We start from the raw sequence: 23,756 nt of genomic DNA, 5'->3' as shown, positions 1-23,756 counted from the left end.
CCTCCCAACCCCTCTGGTAAAGTAATTGAAGCAGATGTGACGACCGGTTGCCCTCTACTGGGTAAAGCATTGAATTACACAACGTGGATGTCTGCTGGCCATTTCATTTGGCACAGAGGCTAACTGGAAAACTGCAGGAGGCTTTCATTACTGCATGAAAAATTCAGAGCTGCTGAATGAAAATATAAATAATTACCAATGAAATGAATTATTTCACTTAAGTAGGAATATACAACTGCTAGCAGTACCATGTATATAATTATCATGAGTAAAAGTTATGAAGATGGCCCTTTCCATTCTTTAAAACCACATTTAAAAATGCAGCACACACTCTCATTCTTGTGATTATCTACATAATTCATCAGCATGAATCCTGTTCTACCCCAAATAGTTTGAAAAAGAAGCAACACATTTTGACATAAGCAATAATTTATTATCAGAAGCATGTTATCCAGATTTGTGTAAACACATTAGAAATACATGTTTTAAGTGGGATGTGAACATAATGTCAAATAAAGCATAACAAGACATCAATATCTTCAGTGCTTTGGGAGTGTGGCATCCCCAAATTGTGGGCTTCATGTCTCAATAATTGTAAGGCAAATATTCATGTTAAATACTTTCACATACAGTCAGAACTTACTATATGAACTCTAAGATCAAGTTCATTACCACATCAGATGCACACTGTGATCTCTCATTGATGGAGTCCCGTTGAGGGCAATCATCATTAAAAACAGCAACGAAAAACAGCTGCGCAGTTCATGCTGAAGTGAAACATTTAAATGATCAGAAGCTTGTGACCTTCTGAAAGTCCACAGCTGACCTTATGTTCATGGAACAACTTGGACAGGCCCTCCATGTAAAGTCTATGATAGTGGTCGACCTCCTCCTCAGTAGGTGTGGCACGTTTTGGCACTGAGATGGGACTTCCCACTGGAAGAAGTGGAGTGTTTGAATAAAGTGGGCTCAGTACAACAAGTTAGGAATGTTAACTATCTGCAGAATCATGAAATACTCACCAACAGTGGTGATTGGAGTCCTGTAGGGCAGCACTGCCAAGCGTTCACCAACAAATAGACACGGGGCGAATCCCATGATCTTTTTGAACAGGTCCTGTAATCTCCGACCTAGACTGCCATCTGAGAAAATGACCTGCCGAAAGAGTTCATTCTCCCCGAATGAGTAAACAGGCACCAGGTCAGCCCTGAGGAAGATCAGCAGAGGTTATGTCAGCATGACCAGTAGTTGTCTGCTGGTTACATGTGAGTATAACACTGATTACTGTAAATCCTTGTGTTCTCACCCAAACTCAAGAGCCACCCTGACAAATCCCTTTCTTTGCTTCATGACCACCGTGTTGACTCCAGGAGAGGATGCAAGAGACTCTGCAGCGCCTCCGATCACAATCACCACTGCGTTTCCTTTACCACTTTTTGAAAGGAGGTGAGTGAGGCTTGGTTTGCTGACTGGACAAAGGCCTAATCATATAGAAAAAGTAAGACAGCATATATAATTCAGTTTTAGTGAGGGAGACTGTAGTTCTGTTTAAAGACGAACAACACAAGACTTAAAATCTTGTCTGATAAAAAAGACATGGCATCACACATTCAACAACTGCTCTATTAACAATCTAATAAATTAAAACTTAATTTTCACTTTAATTATCAATGTCATATAAACTGCTTATCAGACTATGAGACAGAACAGTTCAGTCCCTCTGCTGAGCTCATTATAAATACCTGCAGTCATTATGTAGTCCCTGAAGAGTGGTATCTTGAAGAGTCCTGCCAATACTACCAGGGTGGAACGCACCCCAGGAAATGCCTCCGCAAAGCCACAGCTCTCTGTGGTGAAACAGGCAAAGCCTCCAGCACACATGATACCATGCGGGTGACAGCCTACGATGTAGTTTTTGTTTGGATTCAACTCGGCTGTCTTCACCAACTGAGCAAGAAAATTGATAGAAGGGGATTAACAGAGTTGATCAGTCAATCGCTGCTGTTGACATGAAAGGAAACCCAGTTTCATTGTATGTAATCTGATTGAATTAGAGATTAAAAATCAGACTCCAAAATACCCATTATGATCATGTGATTTTCATTTTATAGTTGTATTGCCATATCTGTTAATCTGTCTGAAAGAGTCACCAGATTATACCAGTACCAGAGGAGTACATAAACAGAGGTGGAAGAAGTATTCAGATCCTTTACTCAAGTAAAAGTACCAATAAAATAATGTAAGAATACTTCATTAAAAGTAAAAGTTCTGCATGAAAAATCCTACTTAAGTAAAAGTACATAAGTATTATCAGGTTGATGTAGTTAAAGTATTGCAGTAAAAGTGGTGGTTTGGTCCCTCTGACTGATATATTATTATATATGACATCATTAGATTATCAATACTGAAGCATCAGTGTGTAAGCAGCATGTTACTGTTGTAGCTGCTGGAGGTGGAGCTAGTTTGAACTACTTTATATCAGTTAGCTAGTTTAGTCCAGTGGTTCCCAACCTAGGGGTAAGGCCCCTCCACAAGGTCACCAGATAAATCTGAGGGGTCGTTAAATGATTAATGGGAGAGGAAAGAAGAAAAAACAAAGTTCTGATACACAAATCTGTTTTCTCTCATCTTTAATTTTTGGATTGCAATATTATTGTAATGAAACCATGTGAAAAGTTTGGAGGGAAAAATCCTTATTTGGTTTAGCTGTTAACAACTCATAGACATCTGAATGGTGACCCTGACTACACACTGCTTTTTGTAAGACATCAAAAGCCAAAAAGGCTGGAAACCACTTGTTTCATCTTTAACAATGTGTTGTATTTTAAAAGCTTGTTATATTATCCATTGTGTCAAATCTTCGGGAGTCTTCTTTAGGAGTTGCTCTGGGTGAACTCTGCACACACCATTTTCTTTCTTGACAATTAGCTGTGTCGACAGGGTTTGCATGCCTCAAATTCAGGATGTGTGTATGGCATGTCTACAATATCAGGGTAAACCCTACTTTTGTTTCAAAATAGTTTGCCAATCACTGAATCATTGTCACATCTATTTGTACCAAGCAAAGTTCATCAAAATAGATGATTAGAAGAACATCACGGTGTTAAAAGATGCAAAGTGAATCTTACCTTGATTGGAAAATAGTCTCTGTGGTGCTCCCAAACCTTCCACTTCCTCACAGCCGTTATTCTTCTGCCCCCTGATGGAGACAGTAGAAATCTTAGAGACACTGAATGTGCCCCAATTTCATACTATATACTACCTGTATACATTATATAGTATACACTAATCGTCTTAGTGTACAGTTTTTTCAGTTGGCATACAATAAAATCAACATACGTAATCGTTTTAGACTGTCAAACTGTGACTTCACAAATAGAAAGAACAATGTGTTTCCAGTTTGTTTTCATATTTTCCAGCTGTTTCCACTATTTCCTTTCCAGCGCATTATGGGGCAGCAGTAGTGCATCAACAGCACTCACAGAAATCTAGTGTTTTAGTCTGTATACTGCTCAGGTGTTGTATCGACAGTCATGGATACTTGAATGATGTAATTTTCTTTACCTCTTTCAGGGGTTTGCCAGTCCTTCATCAGCCATATGAAGTATAGAGTGGGGAGCGGCCACAGCGAGGTAAACATAAGATACACCATCAAGATGATACAAATCACTCCTGAATGTGCATCGTGTTGGACGATATGAGAGACCATATGTTAGGAGGGATAAGAGAAGTCATAAATTAACTCAGGTGCAAATGATAATACAACAATGTTAGACAGATGCAGTGAAAAGCATATAAATAAATAGGTGAGCTAATGTACTGTAGCAAAATGTATTATTAATATGATATACAGGGTGAATGTAGTGGGATCTTACCTAAAAAGAGAAAGGTCAGTGCCCATTGCAGAACACTCAACGTCTCTATGAACTCCTTCCATTGAGTTTTTTCTTTAGTCATTCCTGCAACCTGCAGGCCACACCATCAATTTTCAGCAATCAATAACATTTATAACTGTGCTTTCATCCTATAAAGGTCACGAGTATATATATTATATACTGTACGCCTATAGAAATGATCAAAGTTGCTTTTATCTGAGATAATGATTCAATTTATGATCAATGTCTTAATGACAGGGATCACATTGCATCAGTAATCAGCACTTCAGCTTGTGCTCTTAATCTGCCTTTAGGGAAGACTTAAAAACTTTCAAGGCATCCAGCAGCCTGATCAAATGACTCACTTATGAACAAGCTCACAGGCAAACGTAGACAATAGGAGTTTTAATTTCCTCACAAATAAAACTTTTATCAGTCAAGCTGGAAGGATCACAAAACACCTCAGGCTAAAAAATCGTTACAGGAATATGAAACACATTTTATGACCACGCCGCTAAACATAAAACATAATACTTTACCTTTATTATAGTTTATTCCAGAGTTTGAATAAACAACCTTTTGAATGGATGCAGATTCACTGGTGTGGGAGAAGCTCGACATGCAGTATGCACTTTGACCAGATCATGTAAAGGCACTGATAACAAATCCACTCCCCCGATACTTTGACACACAAGCAAGCAATGTCAGAGACAAACACAACATTGTTATAATCAGATGTTTTGTGCACTGTGTCTTCGGGAGGACGTGTGATCGGATCTGTGTCTGTGTCTCATTTGTTTTTGATCACTCTCATGGCCAAAAAGATTACGTGTCAATCTGTTCAGCTGTTATTATTTGACTTCACAGGAGCTCAAACAACATTCCAGCCATAGCGCTCTTATTTTCCTCTCATTTTGGATGTTTGAAGTGTAAAATGCAAAAAATAGACTGCCCTGTGTATAATTTCTCCCTGTGTTTCTCATAAGTTCTTTTAACTGTGCTGACATAATACACAATTTAGTTTTACAATAAATACTTAAACATAAATGGTATCTTTAAACTGAAATATTCTTGCTTACTAATTCATTCCATCAGTTCTAGTTGTTGTCTTTATGTTGTGTTAAGCTACGGTTACCGTTACTCATCACTTCCTGCAAATTTCACAATACAAGCCTGTCACATAGTCATAGTCAAGAGATTCTTGCCCCAGAACCAATGAAGGCTTTTAATGTAAAAGAGTGAAGAAACAGAGGAAGTATAGAGCAGCAGTATAATAACATGATTAACTGGATCAGATCAGAAAACAGGGAGGCTTAAAAATACTGTATGTTCAGATGGATCAAGGCTGTTCTTCTGCTTGATTTGAAAAGTAAATAATTTAAATTGTCATAATGAGTGTCTGGGCCTTTCCACTGTCACACACACTCAGTTTTGACCATGTCTTGCATTCATTAATCAGCAAGACTGCGTCTCGCAGAGTAGACATTTGCAATAATGTTGCTATACCACTGCAACACCTCTCATTACATTAACCCCTGGTCAGCACCATGGACAGCTCCTCTGATCCCCAAATCATATAGAGAGCAAGACCTGCCCCTCCTCCAGATTGGCTTCTGTTACACTGGCTTAAAAAAAACAAAACTTAATATAGTTTATCTTTCAAGTTTTACTGTGATAGGGGAGGGGGTTCTGTCCCAAATTGTCATCTACAACTGTATTGGCCAACTAAATTTTTAAAGTCACCCTCCACTCAAAAATGTGTTTTGCTTATTTCTACTTGAGTGATGGATGTGCAAAGTTTGACACTAGAAGGCTGATTTCACGTTTATCTGCTGAAGGAGGAAAGTTTCTCTGTGCTCACCGAAAATCTGAGTTTAAGACTTGTATCTACTAGCATGATTTGTAACATCACAACTAGTTTGGAGCCATTTCTTATCCACTATTCAACTTACACAAGTGTGATTCAGGAAGGTGCGTCCAAAGTGCTGTCAAAGCCTCATGTGAGATGTATTTGTGGAATGCTAACAAAATATTGGAAGTTTTAAATGACGAGGCGTTGCATCTGAAAGAGATTTGCAAAAATAATTACAAATATGTCACATGTATGAATTCAGTCGCAGCTTTAAATTACTCTGTTCAGTGTTTGGACAAAGTTGAGTCACCGATTTGATTCATGGACTTTGGCTTCAGCTTCCTCCAGATGTTTTTACTACCAGATTATTGAGATGAAGCGTCACAGATAATACTTTGACCTCTGCACAGTGCTTTACACCTGTACTTGTGACAGTCCAAAGATTGCTTTGATGCACACGATTAAGAGGAATGTGTCCACCTAATCTTTCTCTCTTACCTGGTCGTTAAACACCTCCCATGTTTCACTTCACGACTGTCCTCGCCTATATAATCTCCCGCAAACTTAAGGGGGCGTGTCAGCCTCACACAGGCCATGTGTTGGCTAGTTGGTCATGTGACACCCCCCCCACCCCCCTCCCCCCTCCCGCAACCACATTTGTATGCTTAAGTATACCACAATTACCCACCGGTGAGAGAAAATACGTTATGAAGATGGTGTTTTCCTTTTTTTATTTCAACACCTTCCCCTTCACATCCAATTGTATTTCCTCCCCCTGGCTTTAATTGAAATGACTGGTCATCTAGATACAGTCCAAACAAAATGTCATACCAATATTCCTATGACGGCTTAGCCTACTTTTTGTCTGTGGTACTCAACATTGGGTTTATGGCGAGCTTTTATTTTATACTTAATAGTATTTTAATCCCCCGTTACATCACTGTAACACACCTATAAAATTCCCATATATGACAGTTTTTCTTTATTTTTGTGTATCGTGGCATTCCTGTAAAATAAATATAGTCCAGGTTTATCATAGTTGGAAAAAAAATCGTCTCCACTTTATCGAAAATCCATACGGACATTGAATGAATCTGCTGCTGAATCTTCTGCTAAACATGAGTCGTGAAGGGAAATTTCTTTTCGCTCCACTGATAGCAGCAAAAATGATAACAGAGCAGCTGGACTCAAAGCCACCTCTGATGCTTTTTTCCCTTGAAAACAACCAGTGGTCTTCTCTCAGGAAGTGCTGTATGAATATTAATATGGATGCAAATACAGTGTGAGGATGCCCAGCGCTTGAACCGACACAGCGCGCTGATATCTGCGCATTTTTTTTTTGTTTTGACGTGTTCCCCCCCCACCCCCCCGCCTGAGCTGCAAGCATGTTTCTTTGGCGGAGGTCGAGCCGGAGCCTTTTCTGAAACACACAAGGATGGCGATTTACCTGAGTGTTTGTTTGCAGAGAAACATTTTTGTAACGTCGCATTGAATTGCATCATGGTTTTCAATCAGCTCTCACACCGGCCAGGCTACACCGAGCCTCGGTAGTACAGTGCGCTGTTTATCATAAAAATGGAAGACCTTTCACGTCAAGAAAAGGCGTCAGTCCGGTCATATGCGTCTGAATAACTGATTTTTGACTTCCACGTCAATTGACACATCTGGGAAGGGTTTTCTTTTCCTTCCCTCCCGTCTACCAAGACAGCTGTGTCATCAACAACCGGCGTGGTTTTGTTGTTGTCTGATTTTTACGAGTCTGAGCAACTGGATATCGGCACAGTCTGCCTCTGCGCCAGCCATAGGCTACCCTGTTACTAAGGTAGGTATCACCTTCATTAATATTATGTTTTGCTCCATAAATCACCGCATCAGTTGCTTACATCATAGCCTATATAGCCGGTTGTCATCGTCAAAACGCACCGTCCGCCTAATTAGCAGCAGAAAAATTGTGATGCTGTATTGCGGAGGAGACGTCGGGCCTGATGGCATTTTTACAGCTACATTTTAAACAAATGCACGCTTGACAGTGAGCCGCTGTGTTTTCACAAGCCAAATTATTCAACCTTGAAACCTCACAGCCCACGTCGGTTGAATGTAAGGCCTGTTATTTTTAGCCACCCCCCCCCCCCCCCTCTCAAAACACAAAAGAGATGTAAAGAGTAGCCTATAACCCACAGCCCGCGTTTAAGTTCAGTCGTGACAAGCTCTTATAAATATTTCACCAAAAAACAAGCCTCCATCAGCTGACTGGTGATGCTGGAGCATGAACGGCGTTATTGATCAAATATACAGCAGTGACAGCGGTGGCAGTGTTTCTGCAAGGCCGTGGTGGAAAACATCTGCATGTTTACGGTTGATAAGAGTATAGCGGGGTTATGTGTGTGTGAGTGTGTGTGTGTGTGTGTGTGAATGGGCGGTAGTTACTCTGATTGTGAATATACGAGGTGATGTGTGTGTGTGTGTGTGTGTGTGTGTGTGTGTGTGTGTGTGTTTGTGCGCAGCCAGGTGAGGATGTGTTGGCGCGTCTAGATGAGAGGAGCCAGATCATTAAATGTTTTTTAAAAAGAAAACCCATCAGATGACTAAGACTCATTAACTGCCGCAGTATCCCACCTTATAGACGATCCAAAAGGGTCGAAAGGTTGTGAATTAAACGTGTAATTAAGGTTTGTCAACACTGTTGTTTTTTTTTTTTCTTTTTCCGGGCGTGACAGTCATGCAAAAGGAGCTTCATTCACACATACTGTGAGATTTTTCATCACCACCTCACAACAAGCTTAAAATATCCCAAAATGCAGCAGTTATTTGGCTGATAAAATGTAAATGCATGTTGTAGTTATTTCATAGGCTGCTTGACTTGGCAGGAAATGTAATATCTACACTGAATAGACATTTCATTTTGACATGAATAGACTGTCTGTCACAAAACACATGCTATATTTGAACTGAAAAAGGATGTCACAGAACTGCAGATCATACAGGAATGTTACAGACACTCCTATTTGAATGTATAAATATGATAATTTCTATTTTAAGGGATGATGCACCAGCACTATCTGCCTAAAATTTAATTGAAATATATAAAATAAAATTAATTACCAGCCACTCTCACATGACCTTGGAGCTGCATATGTCAACAACAACAACAACAACAAAAAATCTACATATCATGTACATGACTTGAAGTCTTGCTTAGGCAGATAAACAGGATGTGATATGTGACTGTCTCTTGTGCTGTTTGGTTAAGCTTTCGTTGGTACAGCTAGAGGAGGAGAGCAGGGATGGGTGAGAGCAGCTGTGAATTTGGGGTCATTGAGTGCAGGCTGTGAGCGCCACACACTGTGCAGTATGTCTTTTATGCAGAAGAAAACCGAGGGCTTGCAAAACCCGTCGTTAGCTGTCATGCTCACCTGGTGATCCCAAATTCAGTCCAGAAATGTGATTAAATCAGAGAACAGCGACTCAGTCAGAGATAAATGCAAAACGTTTCAATGGAACACTTAGTCCTTGAGGATTTACTCCGCTAAATCAAAATGCTTTACTTTGTTAAGAGTTAATGAAATTGGGCAGAGGTCATAGTTATGTGTAAACTGAAAAAAAAAAACCCTTTCAGTGATGGAGCAAGGATTCTGACTACATTTGAGTTTTTTTGGTTATTTTTTCCATGAAATGGATGATTCAGTTGCTCTGACCAGCAGCGTACATCATGTCTGATTCCAAAAAGGATGAGATATTCAGATTGGAAGATTGAAAACACAAATAGACCGGATCCAGAGAGGGCGAGGGAAGGCCCATGAAGGACCAGAGAGGAGAGGGACTGATAGGGAGGGAAGAAAGGGAGCGAGGGCCTGATGGATGTGAGACAGACGTGGCAGATGCTGACATTTTAAGCCCATTTCTCTAGTCGAGTGGATACCCCTGTCTGGCTGAGCAGTAATGGATTTTTTTTTTCTTTTTCTTTTTGCCGTGGATTTCCTGGAGCGCCCAAACATTGTTTCCCAGGAATTTGAGCAGCAGCAGGTCAATAGGTTGGTAAAAGTAATATAAATGGCTACTAGTGGCCAGTCATGCAGGTATTTCAAAATCAATACCACTGTGGTTATGTTTAGCTAGCTTTAGTGTACATTGTTGTTTTTTCATGGCAAGAGCAGGTGCTTCTTCCATCTGTGGCTTCACCATCTTGATTCTCTCAGCTCTGTCAGAGAGAGATGGCATCAGCAGTGACAGTGGAAGAGCAGCATAAATCAATGTGTATGACTGCTCCCAGATATTCAGTTTTCATCTGGCCAGTGATCATCACGTTGGAGAAATTTCAGGCTATCTGGTCTGAGATTATTCACTTTGTTTACAAGGAGTAGAAAATATGACTGTTTTGAGCCCACTTTATGTTTGCCCCTAGTGGTTTCAGATTGAATCTTGCCACTGTTTGCTCTTCTACATGTATCACTACCTCTCTTCCTTCTATAGTTACTCACTGTGTAAACAACACTCACTTTTTACAAATGACAGCATGACTGGTTTGTCTTTTAAAAACCTGCGCTGTAATCAGGGTTGCACCAAGTTTGTATCATTCTTCTTCATGTGTGTAAAAGTTGGCTGGTATCTTGGAATTGGTCGTGTTATGGAGGCATTGGTTGAATGTCAGCCGTCCAGTTTACCTGTTGATAAAGCAGTGGGCATCTTTGAGGGGTAAAGTTAAATTTCTTAGTATACAGAATGTCTAAAAGTTTTAATTTTGAGACAGGGAGTTAGAAAAGCTTAAATTATTTTTTATTCTTAGAAAATGAGAATATAACATTCAAAAGTGGAAGAGTATCACAGTCAGTAATCATTTTTAAAGGGTTAATCAGGCAATTTTGTACTGCACATTCACAACATTGGGAGACTTTGCGACATGCAGATTAAAAAGAATGGTCAAAATGGGATCAGCAGAGTCCGAGATATCCTGACTTTTAGTCCCCCAGTAAGGCTGGAGCCTACACTTCCCATAATGCAACGTGATAGTGTCTCTTTATTAGACATTTCCTTCCTGGTGAACGTCATGGGTTATTTTCTCACTTGACAAAGCTCCTCAAAAAATTTAACTTTATCAGTGGAAATTGGTGGAGTTCCCCTTTAATCTTTAACTGTCACTAATGTGACAAAAATAAATAAATACATTTAACTACCTGGACTTTTTAAAAAAAAATTTATACTGATTGTCATCATAAATTCATCATGATGTGCTGTTGACTGAGCTAAAATCCAAATCCCCAGTTACCATCTTCTTCAACATTAAACCCTGCGTTTCTTGTGGATCAAATTAACTTTCTCACACACTTAAGTCAGTCACAGTGTTGAGTTATAAATAGGTCTAAAGGTAAAGGTTCTCTCTGGTGGCTCCTTGATTAAAGGGCATGCCATTTACCAGCGATGTCCTGGGTACAAATCCAGCCATGGATGTTGTTGGACGTTATCCTCCTTTCTCTTCTGCCTGTCCTGGGTCTTTACTCATAGACTAGACTCATAGTCCAATAAAGAGAGAAAGAAAGAAAACAGAAATTAATCCTATTAGACGTTTTCAGCTGTGTTTCCCGCTCTAAACTCCTCTCTAAAGAGATACCGTAAAGTCATACAGATTGCCCTCTCTATTCTGGAAACGATGCTCTTTGTCTCATCTTTGATGTACTTGACTGCAGGGGCTGAAGGAAGAAAATGATGGAAAAATTGAAACGGACAGACGTCCCCTGCACCCACTGAGGAGGGATTATTTTGCTCAACAAATTACCACAAAACTCCTCTGTTCTTTATTTGGAAGCTCCCTTTGCGGCCGTGTTGTTGGATGCTGTTGGCTCGCTGGGTGCTCGGCACTTTAAAAGGTCATACATGCGTGTCCCTTGTCTGACCGGAGGATGTCTGGGATGGATATGGCCAAATTAACCAGTGAAAATTCGAAATTAAATGCTTCCTTTTAAATGGTTCCTTTCTGGGTTGTAAGCATCTTACAGCATCCAGTCTTCATTGCAGTGTGTAGTCAAGAGTAATGATGTGTGGTAATGATTTCCTTGAGGCAACTCATCTTTGTTCATTTCCCCTCTGTTTTCTTCTCATTAAACCTTTCAAAGTCATTTGCATGGTACCATGCAAAATAAATAAAGTTGGGAGCCAACAGTTACTCCTCTCTTGTTGGCGTAGAAGTGCCAGTGTCAAGCCATGTTGATCACCACCTGTTTAACTGTATCTGTACAGTATCTTCCACACAGATAAAAATGCAAGTATTTAGGACAGAAAGCAAGTATATTTACAAATGTTTGTGTGCCATTTATGGCAAGAAGCCTTTTAGCGAAGTAATTTCAGTGTCATTATGTGAACTCAGTAATTTGTGAGATCTGGAATTACAAGAATGGCACCTTGTAGCTCTATTTTGAATTATACATGTTCAGACAAGCGTAAATTAACGTCACTAGCCCAGAATCCTCTGTTAAATTTCCTGTTGTAATTAATTTGCTACATTGATGCTAAAGACCTTCAAAAGACCTTGAATAATGTGAACTGAATCTGGCAGCAACATTTTATTTGTGGCAGCTGTGTGTTAAAAACATTGAAAAGTACGTTTTGCGCCACAAACCTCATGATCCTAACATGTTGTTGTCGTGTGAATATATGGGTCTGAAAATGATTTGAAGCATAATAGTCTTAGAAGTACCACAGTGGTAATTCATTGTCTGTGGCATTCCTAAAGGTCACAGTAAACCAGCAAAAATGCAGGGTTCAGCAACAGTGTGGGAAAAAGAGGTGTTTGTACACAACAGATTTTTATGTGGCAGAAACAGAAGTGCAAATCTGAATGCAGGATAACTTAAGTGTGTGTTGCAAATGTCAGAGCAATCTTCATTTGTATTGAAAAGAATCCCAGCTTGCCTGAATAAGTGGAAGCAAAAGGAGCTCTCTTGTTACTCTGATTGCAAAAACAAAAATGTTGGAGGTTTAAAAAGCCGCAAGACGCTTCCTCTTTTGGGGATTTGGGGGGTTCAAACCTTCATGTAGATCAGAAGGTGAATTTAAAGTGTTTGATCTATATAGCATCCACTCTATAGGTCCATGTCACCAATTTATGTTTAGCAATTATTTTTGTTATTGTATAGCCCTGTAATATGTTTCATTATTGAGTAGATTAAATTTAAATTATTTGAAATAATTTAATATTTTTGTACACAATCACTGACAAATCAACAATGCTGTTTGAGAGCAATTTGCTGAGAACAAGACATTGCTGTATCAAAAACAATTACACGCTTGCAGCTGATACCACAGAGGTGAAACCATAAACAGCCTGTACAAGTGTCACACTCTCATTTTCTGGATTGGAGCCACTCGGGCCAAAGAAAGTCACCTCACAAGCCACTCGTAATCATCCTGTTAAAAGTCGATGGTATTGTTCAAATTTGCTGTTTTCCCACCCAATCACAAGGCGACAATATAGAAAACACTGCCTGAAACCGACATCCTGCAGTGTGTAATCTGCTGTCACAATGTCATTTGCCACAGTTAGTACCTTTTCATTTCATCATTGTCAGTACAGTGAACAGCGGGAACGACAGGAATAGGAATCGCTCAAGTGAGACCAGGAGCTGAAAACCTGCCAATCACACCTGTAAAGCCAATGAAACCTGTACATTTTCCTCTCTCCACTTCTCTTGCTTCTCAGCTTGCAGTACAGACCCTTAAAATGCTCTTAGACATGTCTGACTTACTGATTTTCTACAAGTCTCTAAAATGCCTGATGTGATGTTATTCACATATTTTAAAAAAAACCTATAGAGGTGGCAGTGTGTGTACTCGACCATTAGCTTTGTCACATTAAATCTTTATTTTCTTAAACTTGCCTTAAAGGAAACACATGAAATTCTGTTTATCTGTCTTCAATGGCTGAAAACTACAAGTGTGAAAATTAAAAAAATCTGGAGGTGTTGAGTTAGAAAGACCCGCTCCTCATCTCTCCTTTAGGCTCGAGGCTACATTAGCGGTTACTAGCATAACACACAATTATAGCATAATCGAGTCAAATTGCATTGTGGGTAAGGTTTTGCTGCTTCGATTTTGATCCTAACTGTCCATCGTTTAGTCCATCAATGTTATACAGGCGCAATGTTAAATCAGTGGAGTGCTCTTTTAACAAAATCTCCTCTACTGAGTTAGCGTCATGCTGGTGAACAGAGCAGGGTAGAATAACTGGGCCATAGGAGACATGATCTGTATGTAATGAGATGAATGAGTGGGAGCTGCTGTGTGTGGGCATGTGTGTGCTTATCCTGTGCAACCTACGCTATGACTCGCTTATCGGGGGATTGTGAGCACAAGGAGTGGGATGATTCAAACATTGGAAGACCACTTGTGGCCTACCTGGCTTGCTAATCACACCAACACTTCTTCTCTATCTTTAAATCAGAAGAAAGGTAGCACAGTAAGAGCAACGGCAGGGTTATTATAATAACATTCTTAGAAATTAACATGACATATTGGGACACATCTGATGTTCTTTCTTGTTTATTTCTTCCACAATTGGTGAATTGATTTTTAGGTTACCTGAGACCCGTTTATTTTACCTTCTCCAGCTAAATTGATAAAGCTGAGGTTTTCTAAGGCAATTCAAAGCAGTTTATGTGTAATAGCTCAGGAAAGTTGTGAGTCAGACCCACTGCAGGCTGCTGTGAGGCAAATCATATGTCTAATTTACAGTGATGTTCAGCTGATCCCTGTTTTGCTTTGGGCTATTGGGCTTCGCTTAATTGTTGCTGAATAGTTTATGAGGTTTGTCATGTTGGGGCAGGGACAGCCTAAAGTACTGCAGGCTACGATGTTTTTAGCTTTTTATAGGTGGACCAAGTAAACGAATTATTACGCTCTGGATAATGTAAAACAGGTTCAACTTCGGTTCAACCAGGAGAGACTTGGTTTGAGAGATCGTCCACACAGTCCACAGCGTTTGTTTACTGTGGTCAGAACATACAAGGAATTTGCTACTTCCATAAGAGGTGAGAACATCACGTGCTATGAAAAGATTAAGTGTTAAACGTGCAACCCTACTTATCAGCGCATCGTAGTATCATCAGTTATATCCGAAATATAATAAAGAGATTGAACAAACAAACAGGGAGGCATGCAGGCAATATTGCTGGGTAATCCACATCTAAAATACAGTAAGTCAGATCTTGGTTAGAGAGGGATGCTGGCTCAGTGAAGCGTGTGCAGCTGCAGAGTGGAGCTCTTCCCCTCGTGCACAAGCGTGAGCATGGAGGGGTTTTTCAATTCTCACTCTTCTCCATGCAGCTCTACCTCATAGTCTGGGTTTCAGCAACCAAATAGACCACACAGAAAATAAGAGAATTTCTTTTCGTATATGATGTATTTTTTTTTGTGATGTGATGGACAAACTCAGAGAGTTTTCTTGCAGTGCTGAATATTGTTTCTGAAAGGCAGAGTATCTTGAGGGAACCCTGCAAAAAAATCTCAACGCAGCGATTCTGTGCTCTTTCGTCATATCACATCCAGTGACAACGCTCATGCTACACACATTCTGAGCCTCCAAACATATGGCTTTCTTCTGATGTTGTTCAGTCTTCGTTCCTTCCCCCTTGTCTCTTTCGACCTGTCTTTCACAGGTTGTGTGTTTTTTTTTCTGTGACATGATGTGGTGTTTCCAACAGCATTTTGAACCACATAACTTGTGCGATTGAAACAGTAAACAAGATAGACTGAATGAATCCAGTGTGGTGTAAGGGCTCGTAAGCCAGTAAGTGTTCATGTATGCTAAGTGCAGTGGGTCACCTTGGTTACTGCAGATTCCAGCAGAAGATGATGAAGGCAAGGGCAAGCTAAGGTGGGAAATGGGGAAGCAGAGTGGTGGGTGGATTGGGAGGTCATTTATCGGCCGTCTCTTTTTTTTTTTTAACCAGAAAGAGACTGACAAGCACTGTGTTATTTCATATTTTTTGATTTACTGTGGTTGCAGCTTACACCCTGTAACTGCATCTCTTTATGCTGCGATTTGAACTATTCATAATCCTTATTTTGTTCAGATGTTACTTAAAACTACCCAATAAATTCATTTGTTGGCAGAATATGTGTACAGTTAAAACAAACATCGAGCAGGTTTGTTGTGGCTCAAGTCTGTGTTGTGGTAGCACAGAGAAAGGGGGGAAACAGGGAAAGCTTTTTTGTAGGATATTTTTGGTTGCAGTCCATGAAAGATTTAGTGGTCACTCAGTTTGTACAACGCTGAGGAGGAGAATCCAAAGTGTGCGATGTGTCTTGTGCATCTTATATTTATGTGTGTGTGTATTGGGGTTTTTGGCTTCAGCTTTTTTAGTTGGTTTATTGTCTTTTTTTGTGTTATTTTGTTAAAAACACGACACAGAATGCCATCATTATTTTGATTTATTCAATGTGACAATATATATAAAACACTGAGGTTTGTCTTTTTATTTCATGCCCAAAACACCAGAAAGAGGTCAAGAGAAAAATCCAGCAAAATTCCTCTACGCCTCTCATGTGCCTTCCATCCCTGGCCCGGAGTGATACATCAGCCTCTACATCTTCCTCCTCCTCATCCTCCTCCTCCTGTCCATTCTCATCAGCCACAGGCATTTCACTGCACAATGCAATATTGTAGAGCATTCAGCACACAACAGCGGTACACGAAGAGAAGTTCAGGCATGCTTTAACAGCAAAGAGCCCTGTATAACCCAAAGGTGAAAATGGTGACTTCTGGTTTAGTAATGCACAATGAGGGATTTATTTGAATAATCTCCTTAACACAGACACACTTCAAAATACATATTAATTAGGCTCAATGTGCAGAAAAAAAAATCCCAGGTTTTTTCCCCCCATATTTTAAATTCCTACAGTGCCTTTGAGTCTGGTTAGTAGATCAGAATATCTAGCATAACAATAATTTTTAGCAGATCTGGTGCCTGTGGAGATTAGAGGAGCAGCCTAGAGCTGGCGATGGTGACAAAAACAAAACTCGGAAAAGATAAATACACCAAATGGAAAATGTGGACTCCAGTAGTAACAATTACAAACAGAAGGCAGGTCAAACTACCAGTAGCAACTGTCTGTCCACTTGGATTGTCGAGAACATCACAATGTGAGAGGAATCAGATGGGCTCAAGCAGAGGCAGGTTTTATCTCAGGTGACTGTTGTTGTTAGGGAAGGTTAGAGTGATCCAGTTTGTAAAAGCCCACAAAGCAATATGTGTTTCTTGAAAGGTTTTCTGGCCTGTAAGTCAGCCTTGCAAAAAAAGGTTAAGGCTGGAGATTTTCTATATTTTTCTTATTGTCAACAAATCTCATGTGCAGAGCCAAACCAACAATGAACTCATCCTACTTACAAGTATTGTGTGTGTATCCAAAGCCTGATATATCGTATTTCTCTGTGCTGTAGACCTCCATTGTTGTCCAAAAATCTATTAAAAACATGTTGGTGAGCTACACTGCTGCACTGGGTGACACGCTCTTTCACCCCGAAGGAAATAGCTACTGTACTTTGTTTAGAAACAGCTCCAAGGACTAATAACATTTTCAGTCTCAGGAGAGCAGTTCCTTGTATGGCAAATGCCACTGCACATGTGCAGGAACGTGGTTCTGTTTACAGAGCTGACAATTTAAACAATGAACGGGAGCAACTTATGTGTCCTTAAAGTGTTATAGATCAGTTTGTATGTGAATCGTGATACCCCACCATCACTTGGAATAGGTGAGCTGCACACTATGATGACACTATGATGTTATGAAAGGTTTGAGTGTGTCAGGGTAAATATCCAGTCCACATCAGAAAAGTTCTGGTAAATGTTTAATGGGTGTAATACAGCATAATTTATCTCACTGACCAAATGTTTAGGGCTGCATCTCTCATTGCAAGTTGAGCTCCTGTGAACAGAAAGTGTGAGAAATCTGGCCATTAATATTTTGCAAGCATGTTTGTACTTTGTCAGCACAAAGTTAACTTTTGTAAAATGAACTAGTATTTGTCACTTTGTCAGAATGCACCAGTCTTTCTCTTTTTGGATTTTTATTGTGCTCAGTTGAAATACTTAAATTACAAAATTCAATAAAATGTTTAAAAGAATAGTTTGACATTTTGGGAAATGTACTTATTCTTTTTCTTGCTGAGAGTTAGATGAGAAGATCAAAACCACTCTCATGTCTATACAGTAAATATGAAGCTACCACCAGTAGCTCTTAGCCTACCTTAGCAGGGAAACAGCTAACCTGACCGTCCAAAGGTAACAAAATCCTCAAACGAGCACATGTAAAGCTCACTATAGACACATTATATCTCTAATCTGTGCAAAAACCAAAGTCTAGTCATCTCATCTAACTCTCAGCAAGAAAGTGTATTTCCCAAAATGTCAAACTGTTGCTTTAAAGATGTAATTCAGTCATGCAATTAGTTTTGTAGTAGTATTATACCCAGTTATTAATGATATCAAATGACAGGCATCAGTTGCACGACCATGCTATCAATACCTACAGTATGATCACAGTTATTACCCAAGTAGTGCCTTTAAGATTTTGACAACAAATTAGTTGTGCATTTTGATGTCAAAAAGTAGATTTCAACCAGTTGTAACCTTGCAAAATAATGTAAAGGTTTTCTGTAACCTAAGTCCTCAAGCTCTCAGCACTGGCCAGCATGTATCATCTGAAAGCTGGTTTCGCTTTACTGAGTGTTTAATTGCGATGAAATTACACATCTTGTCACGTCACACAAGCCTCTGCTCTTGAGGTTTGTTTGATGAAGGAAATTAAATACGATGAACAAGTGGCTGGGGACTTTTTGTTCTTAATGGTGACTGACTTGCTTAAATGCAGCAACAGAGAAATAACTATACTACAGCAACATAGGCCACCCAGGCTTCAAAAAGTAGACTGAACCCAATTAGCAGGGTTGTTGTTTTGCTTTTTCTGGCAGATGAAGTCAAATCTCAGATGCTGATACATTTGTATGTCTTTTCACAATCAGAACGTAAAAACCACAGTTTGTTTTGCCTTTAGTCAACAATTTACTCAGACAACATCAGATATCTTGTGGTGGATGTGGTTCATTTCGTACAAGCTACCTTTGATCTTGTACCGACAGCTGGCAGAAGTAAGAATCATGAGCTCATTGATTGTCTGAATTTTGTTCAGACCATTGAGCACATATGGAAGTCAGCGTTTGGCAAGGAACACGTGAACATCTGTGAGTAGATGAGTGATTACAACCAGTTTCTTGAGAGGAGCCTGTCTTGTTGGTATAGGTGTGATCTCATGGGGCTCCTGTTTAACTATTCCAGTCTCATTATTGTCAGCTGTTACGGAGATTTTCCAAGCTCAAGTTATTAAAGGTCACATATTATATTCCTTTTCAACAAGTTAATATAGGTCTCTGAGGTCCCCAAAACATGTCTTTGAAGTTTTTTGCTGAAAATACCACTGAGATTATGCATTCTAGCATTCCTCTATACCCCTCTGTTTCAGTCCTGTTCTCCATGGGCTGTTTCTGTGTCTATGCAAATGAGCCACTGCTCTCTGCGCCCCACTCTGGAACTGGGTGTGACTTTCCTGTGGTGATACAATGCGAAATTATACGGCCGCAACAGGAGACACCAAGGGCTGTGGAAAGTATTCGTATTCATACTGGAACTGCAATGGAGCTGCAACGGAGCTGCAGTAGCGTCACTAATACTAGTATTACAGTAACTCTAAGCGCATGTGTGGACCAGAATGGATGTATTAGTCTCAGCTTGACTTTACACACTGTAGGGGGCCACTACAGCTTCATGGTCTGAGCAAGTTAGCAGCTGGGTGCTAATCAAAGTTGCACAACGTTGCCAAGCAAAGGAATTCTTGCAGTTTGACCATTTTTTTCACATGTATCGTAGCCTTCATAGCATGTCTATCAACTACGTTCACATAACGTTACAGTAGCAACACACACATACCGGCGAGGATCATGGAGCAGAGCGGACTAACATGTAACAAAAAAGCTAGCTGAGCTAGCGCTGAAGTTCAAAATTCCACAAAAAACAACATGAAAAAACAGTTACCACTATCCAACCTACTACTGTCGTTATTTAGTTGGTTTCAAATGAGGCTTAACGTTCACACAGTTTCTCTTGACTGTCTATCATCCAACATTGCTAGCCATATTAGCCAGTCAACATGCTAACACCAAGCTAACAACAGTTTTCCAGTTGTTGTGGGACATTTCTATCAAAAATATAGTGAATCCAGCAGGTCTTCACTTTGTGACGTCACAAAGGGAGCCAAATTTAAATTGTGTTTGAGCTCACATTTACTGAAAGATGGAGCAGGAGAAAAAGAGAGAGGATGTTTATGTTGAAAAGACATGAAAATGTGCATTTTGCATAATATTTTACCTTTATATGTCTCATTTCACTTCAATTCACTGTGACAGGTGATAAAATGTTGCTCTGATGCAAACATTTACACCTGAATCTCATGAGTAAGCATTTATTAAAAATGTCAGATCACCTGTTTTGGATAGATTTCTTACAGATAAGTAACATTTAGAGAATGTGCAGTGTGGCTGAGTACGTCATGTCATGTTGGCAGCAAGGTTGTATGGTTGCTATTGGTTACAGATGCTATCTCCATGTAAAATACATGGATACCTTATTGCAGGAGGATCAGGTACAAAAGAAGCATCAGTGAAGTTTAACCCAGGGATCATCACGTATGACGAGGCCGACGTCCTGCTTTGTGCATATTCAGTGGCTAAGGAAAAGATGCATGGCTGACAGTGTTGCTAGGAGACCACACACAGCGACTAGTGTGAGAGGCTTGATTTCACCTCCCTCCCCCATTCTTGTAGTCTAGCTGCCTTTCACTGTTTTTCTATCCTCTCTCCCTCTCACTTGCCTCCATTTGCTTATTCCTCCACTCTCATATTCCCTGTCTCAATATTCCATCCATCAGTCTGTCTCCAGTACGTTTTTCGCCTAATCGTATTTATCTCCAGCCTGGTTGATCCCTCAGTGGCTCTCTATTTATTGGCTTTCCCCCCATTTTTCACCGTGCCCCCTCCCGTCTCTTTCCCGCTGCCTCAATCCTCTCCTCCTCTCTGGCTGTGCGTCTCAAGCTGCTCATTCTTCTCGTGAACGTTTTCGGTCCATCCCTCTTTCACGGCTTCCTCTCTGCCTCTCTCATCCTCCCCCTGTTCGTTCCTCCAGGCTGAGCTGCAGCGCAGTCTGGCTCGAGCGTGGTGACTGTGGTTTACAGAGTGGCTGTGGGGTCAAGTTATGACACCGTGCAGCGGTGGGCAAAAAAATATCTGTGGTATTAGGGAGACACAGAATAAACTGAAGTCTATGAACAGTATCTTGTTTTTTCAAAATACAGAAGCTACATCATCGATAAAGTGACCCGTAAACATCTGCAGACTTAGAAAATCCAACTGTCTTTTTTCCTACCCACCTTATTTACCATCACATACAAAGTTACAAAATGTTCTATTTAATTGAGATTTGAATGAATGCAAACCTGAACATCCTATTAGTGCAAGAGAATGCCAGTCTGAGGACTGGGTGTGCAGCAGAAGGTAGAAGATGTCTTTTATGAACACAATGTTCTGTACTATCTGCCCTTTCAGTCTGTTTAAGCAGCCTTAAATATCTTATGGATGCTATTTCTTCTAATCAAAAAAGGAGGCAGGTTGGCGTTTGTAAGAATAGCTTGTTTCAAATCACATTAGGTTTCGTGGATGTCTGCAAAACACAAAGGGCATAGTATACCCCAATGTAATTAAATGTGTATTTTGTATATATTTCATAGAAATATTGCTCCTACGCCAAGGCCAGGCCAGCCCTGTGATGTGTCCCTCCACTCTGCAGCGCTAGTGCCTCACTCGCAGCAAGGTGCAGCAACACTACAGGACCACTTGCTGAGGTTGAGACTGGAGGGCAGAGGGCTGCAGCACAAAGTGTTACAGAAGTGTTAAATTAAGTGGCAGTGAAAGATGAAAAGTGTTTCATCATATTTCCATCATAACTTTGCTCTTTCTTTGTATTGAGCTTTATTTCGTTCTATAAATTCCCTCTCATCAGTCACTCACATTCAAATCAGCTGCTTAGCATTTGCATTTACTGATTCGCAGCTTGTGTGTATGTGTGTGTTTAGCGAGTATAGGGGGATTTGAGTATGTGTGTGATCTGTTTGCTTACGTGCATGAATGAGTAGTCTGCAGCGTTGCATGCAGATCCACTTATATGAATCATGGCTCCATCTGCCTTCTGGTTCTAATGAGAGGAATTCAAGCGATTCCTGACCCTACAGATGCTCCTGAAACAACTTGCTAAATGCTCTGAATTTATTCAGGATTCAAAGTCACTATAGGGAATAATCACAGCCATCATATGTGAGTTGTACTGTACGTGTCTGTAAAAATGATATTCGCGGCTCCGTTTGATTAGAAAAACGTGTCTGTAGATGTATGATGAAGGTCTCCTGGTTCTTTTAGCTTTGCTAATTGCACACCAACCCACAACATGTAATGCGGCAATTGCAGGGGTGCCTGCTCAGCTGCCAGATCCTAGAAACCCAAATCAAAGCTCCCGTTAACAAAAGTCCAACCTACAGTCGCAACTCCCTAACCTAATTAACAATGAGTCAGCAAGCATGGCAGAAGCAGCGGTCGAGGTTGTGGTCAGGGCTGTGGGGTACAAGAATAGCAGTAGCCACGCTGACACACTAGATGACACACTGGGCCGTGACAAAAGGATCACACGCGGCTACACAGCTCAACATGCTGCCTGGCCCAGGTAACACCGCCTGATGCTCGCACTGTGGATTTTCTTTACAGTGAGACATGGTTGAAATATTGTTCCAACAGTAAAAATAATGTGCAGTGGCTGGTAAATGTGGTTTAAATGTCCCTGAATATGTACAGAATTAGAGGAGCAATTATGTTGCTGGAAAATGTAAATATCATGTATTTTTTATGCCCTTTTCATGCTGCTCGCATCCTTAGTCAGGGAATATAAAAGCATAATTCAGAGCTCATTAAATTGGATTTGCATGCAATTTCATTGTAACATGCTGTGAATGCACAATAGTGACTTTAAACAGTATCAACTAGAGAACATAATTTGTTTTATATTTCACTTTGGGTGTCTTTTTCTCTGTCAGTTTTGGCCATGAAAATTACTAACCAACAATGTTGCAAACACCATATATGAGGCTTAGTTCATTTAATAGGTAATGCATCTCATATGAAGTGATTTATTCAGTTTTGTTCACCAACAATGCTGTTCAACACAAAACAAACTGATGCTACAGTTCCAGATGCCAGAAGCACAGATGATAATGCTCTAGTGTCCTGCACCGAAAAACCCTCAAACGCTCTGTTTCCATTTATGATGGAAAAACACTGGAAACATGCATCAGCTGACAGCTGTGCTTTTCTTAGCCAATTGCGTTGCACACTCCCATTCACCAGCATGAAAACACTGTTGGGCCCTCAGATATCTGCCCCACAACAAGCCTGACTTCTCATGGGGTGAGCGTGAGTAGGAAGCTGTGCATGCGCTACATATGACAAACCACATTACCGTCTGGCTAGCAGACAGGCTTAGCTAGGCCATCCCAGGGCCTGCAGCCAGAGATGCTCTGCAGCTGAGTTACCATGCTTACTCAAATATTCATAACTGGATAATGAAAGTATAAATAGTTTTTGCATGTGATACACTAGAGGTTGAGGTAAACAAAACTGCAACCTCCATCATCATGCATCACTGTGTCTCTGCTTTGAAGGCTGCCAGTTGGAGTAATGGGCAGGATTGTCCGCTTTGACACACTGAACGTGATAAGCTTTGACTCTCCTGAAGTCCTGCTAGTAATTTAGGTTTGATTATTTAGGTTTCTAAGTGTGTTGCCTCTTCACAAAGTAATCACTGTCAATCTTGTCAGCTTGCAAGTAGGCTGGAAAGCTGTTGAACATGTTTTTTAATGATTGATGGGCTCAAATATTTCCCTTGTTTCTT

General features: G+C 40.3%; 2 protein-coding genes across 5 annotated transcripts in view; one reads left to right on the top strand and one right to left on the bottom strand.

The window, feature by feature from the left end:
- Window positions 1–23,756, top strand: part of LOC121909905 (neuronal tyrosine-phosphorylated phosphoinositide-3-kinase adapter 1) — a 39,917-nt gene that overhangs the window by 2,007 nt on the left and 14,154 nt on the right. The window contains exons 2-4 of the mRNA XM_042430755.1: window positions 1,114–1,265; window positions 1,371–1,446; window positions 3,574–3,632. The gene's annotated coding sequence lies outside the window, so the exon portion shown is untranslated. The remainder of the gene's footprint in view (window positions 1–1,113; window positions 1,266–1,370; window positions 1,447–3,573; window positions 3,633–23,756) is intronic.
- On the bottom strand, window positions 283–6,291 carry mogat3b (monoacylglycerol O-acyltransferase 3b). Of its 4 annotated transcripts, XM_042430751.1 has the most exons (9): window positions 6,226–6,291; window positions 5,828–5,937; window positions 3,876–3,966; window positions 3,565–3,672; window positions 3,129–3,199; window positions 1,743–1,947; window positions 1,307–1,481; window positions 1,023–1,207; window positions 283–936 (listed from the first exon to the last, which is right to left on the bottom strand). In XM_042430751.1, exons 3-9 carry the CDS (start codon window positions 3,955–3,957, stop codon window positions 782–784), a joined length of 981 nt encoding a protein of 326 aa, XP_042286685.1. In that variant the 5' UTR covers window positions 3,958–3,966; window positions 5,828–5,937; window positions 6,226–6,291; the 3' UTR covers window positions 283–781. The 4 variants fall into 4 exon arrangements, with proteins under 4 accessions (XP_042286685.1, XP_042286688.1, XP_042286686.1 ...); XM_042430754.1 differs by lacking the exon at window positions 5,828–5,937 and having other exon boundaries at window positions 6,226–6,262; XM_042430752.1 differs by lacking the exon at window positions 6,226–6,291 and having other exon boundaries at window positions 3,876–4,556; window positions 5,828–6,103.

This window comes from Thunnus maccoyii, chromosome 13 (assembly GCF_910596095.1).
Source record: "Thunnus maccoyii chromosome 13, fThuMac1.1, whole genome shotgun sequence".
In the NCBI taxonomy this organism is placed as follows: Eukaryota; Metazoa; Chordata; class Actinopteri; order Scombriformes; family Scombridae; genus Thunnus; species Thunnus maccoyii.
Note: the sequence above shows the minus strand (reverse complement) of the source record. Positions and strands in the feature narration are given on the sequence as shown.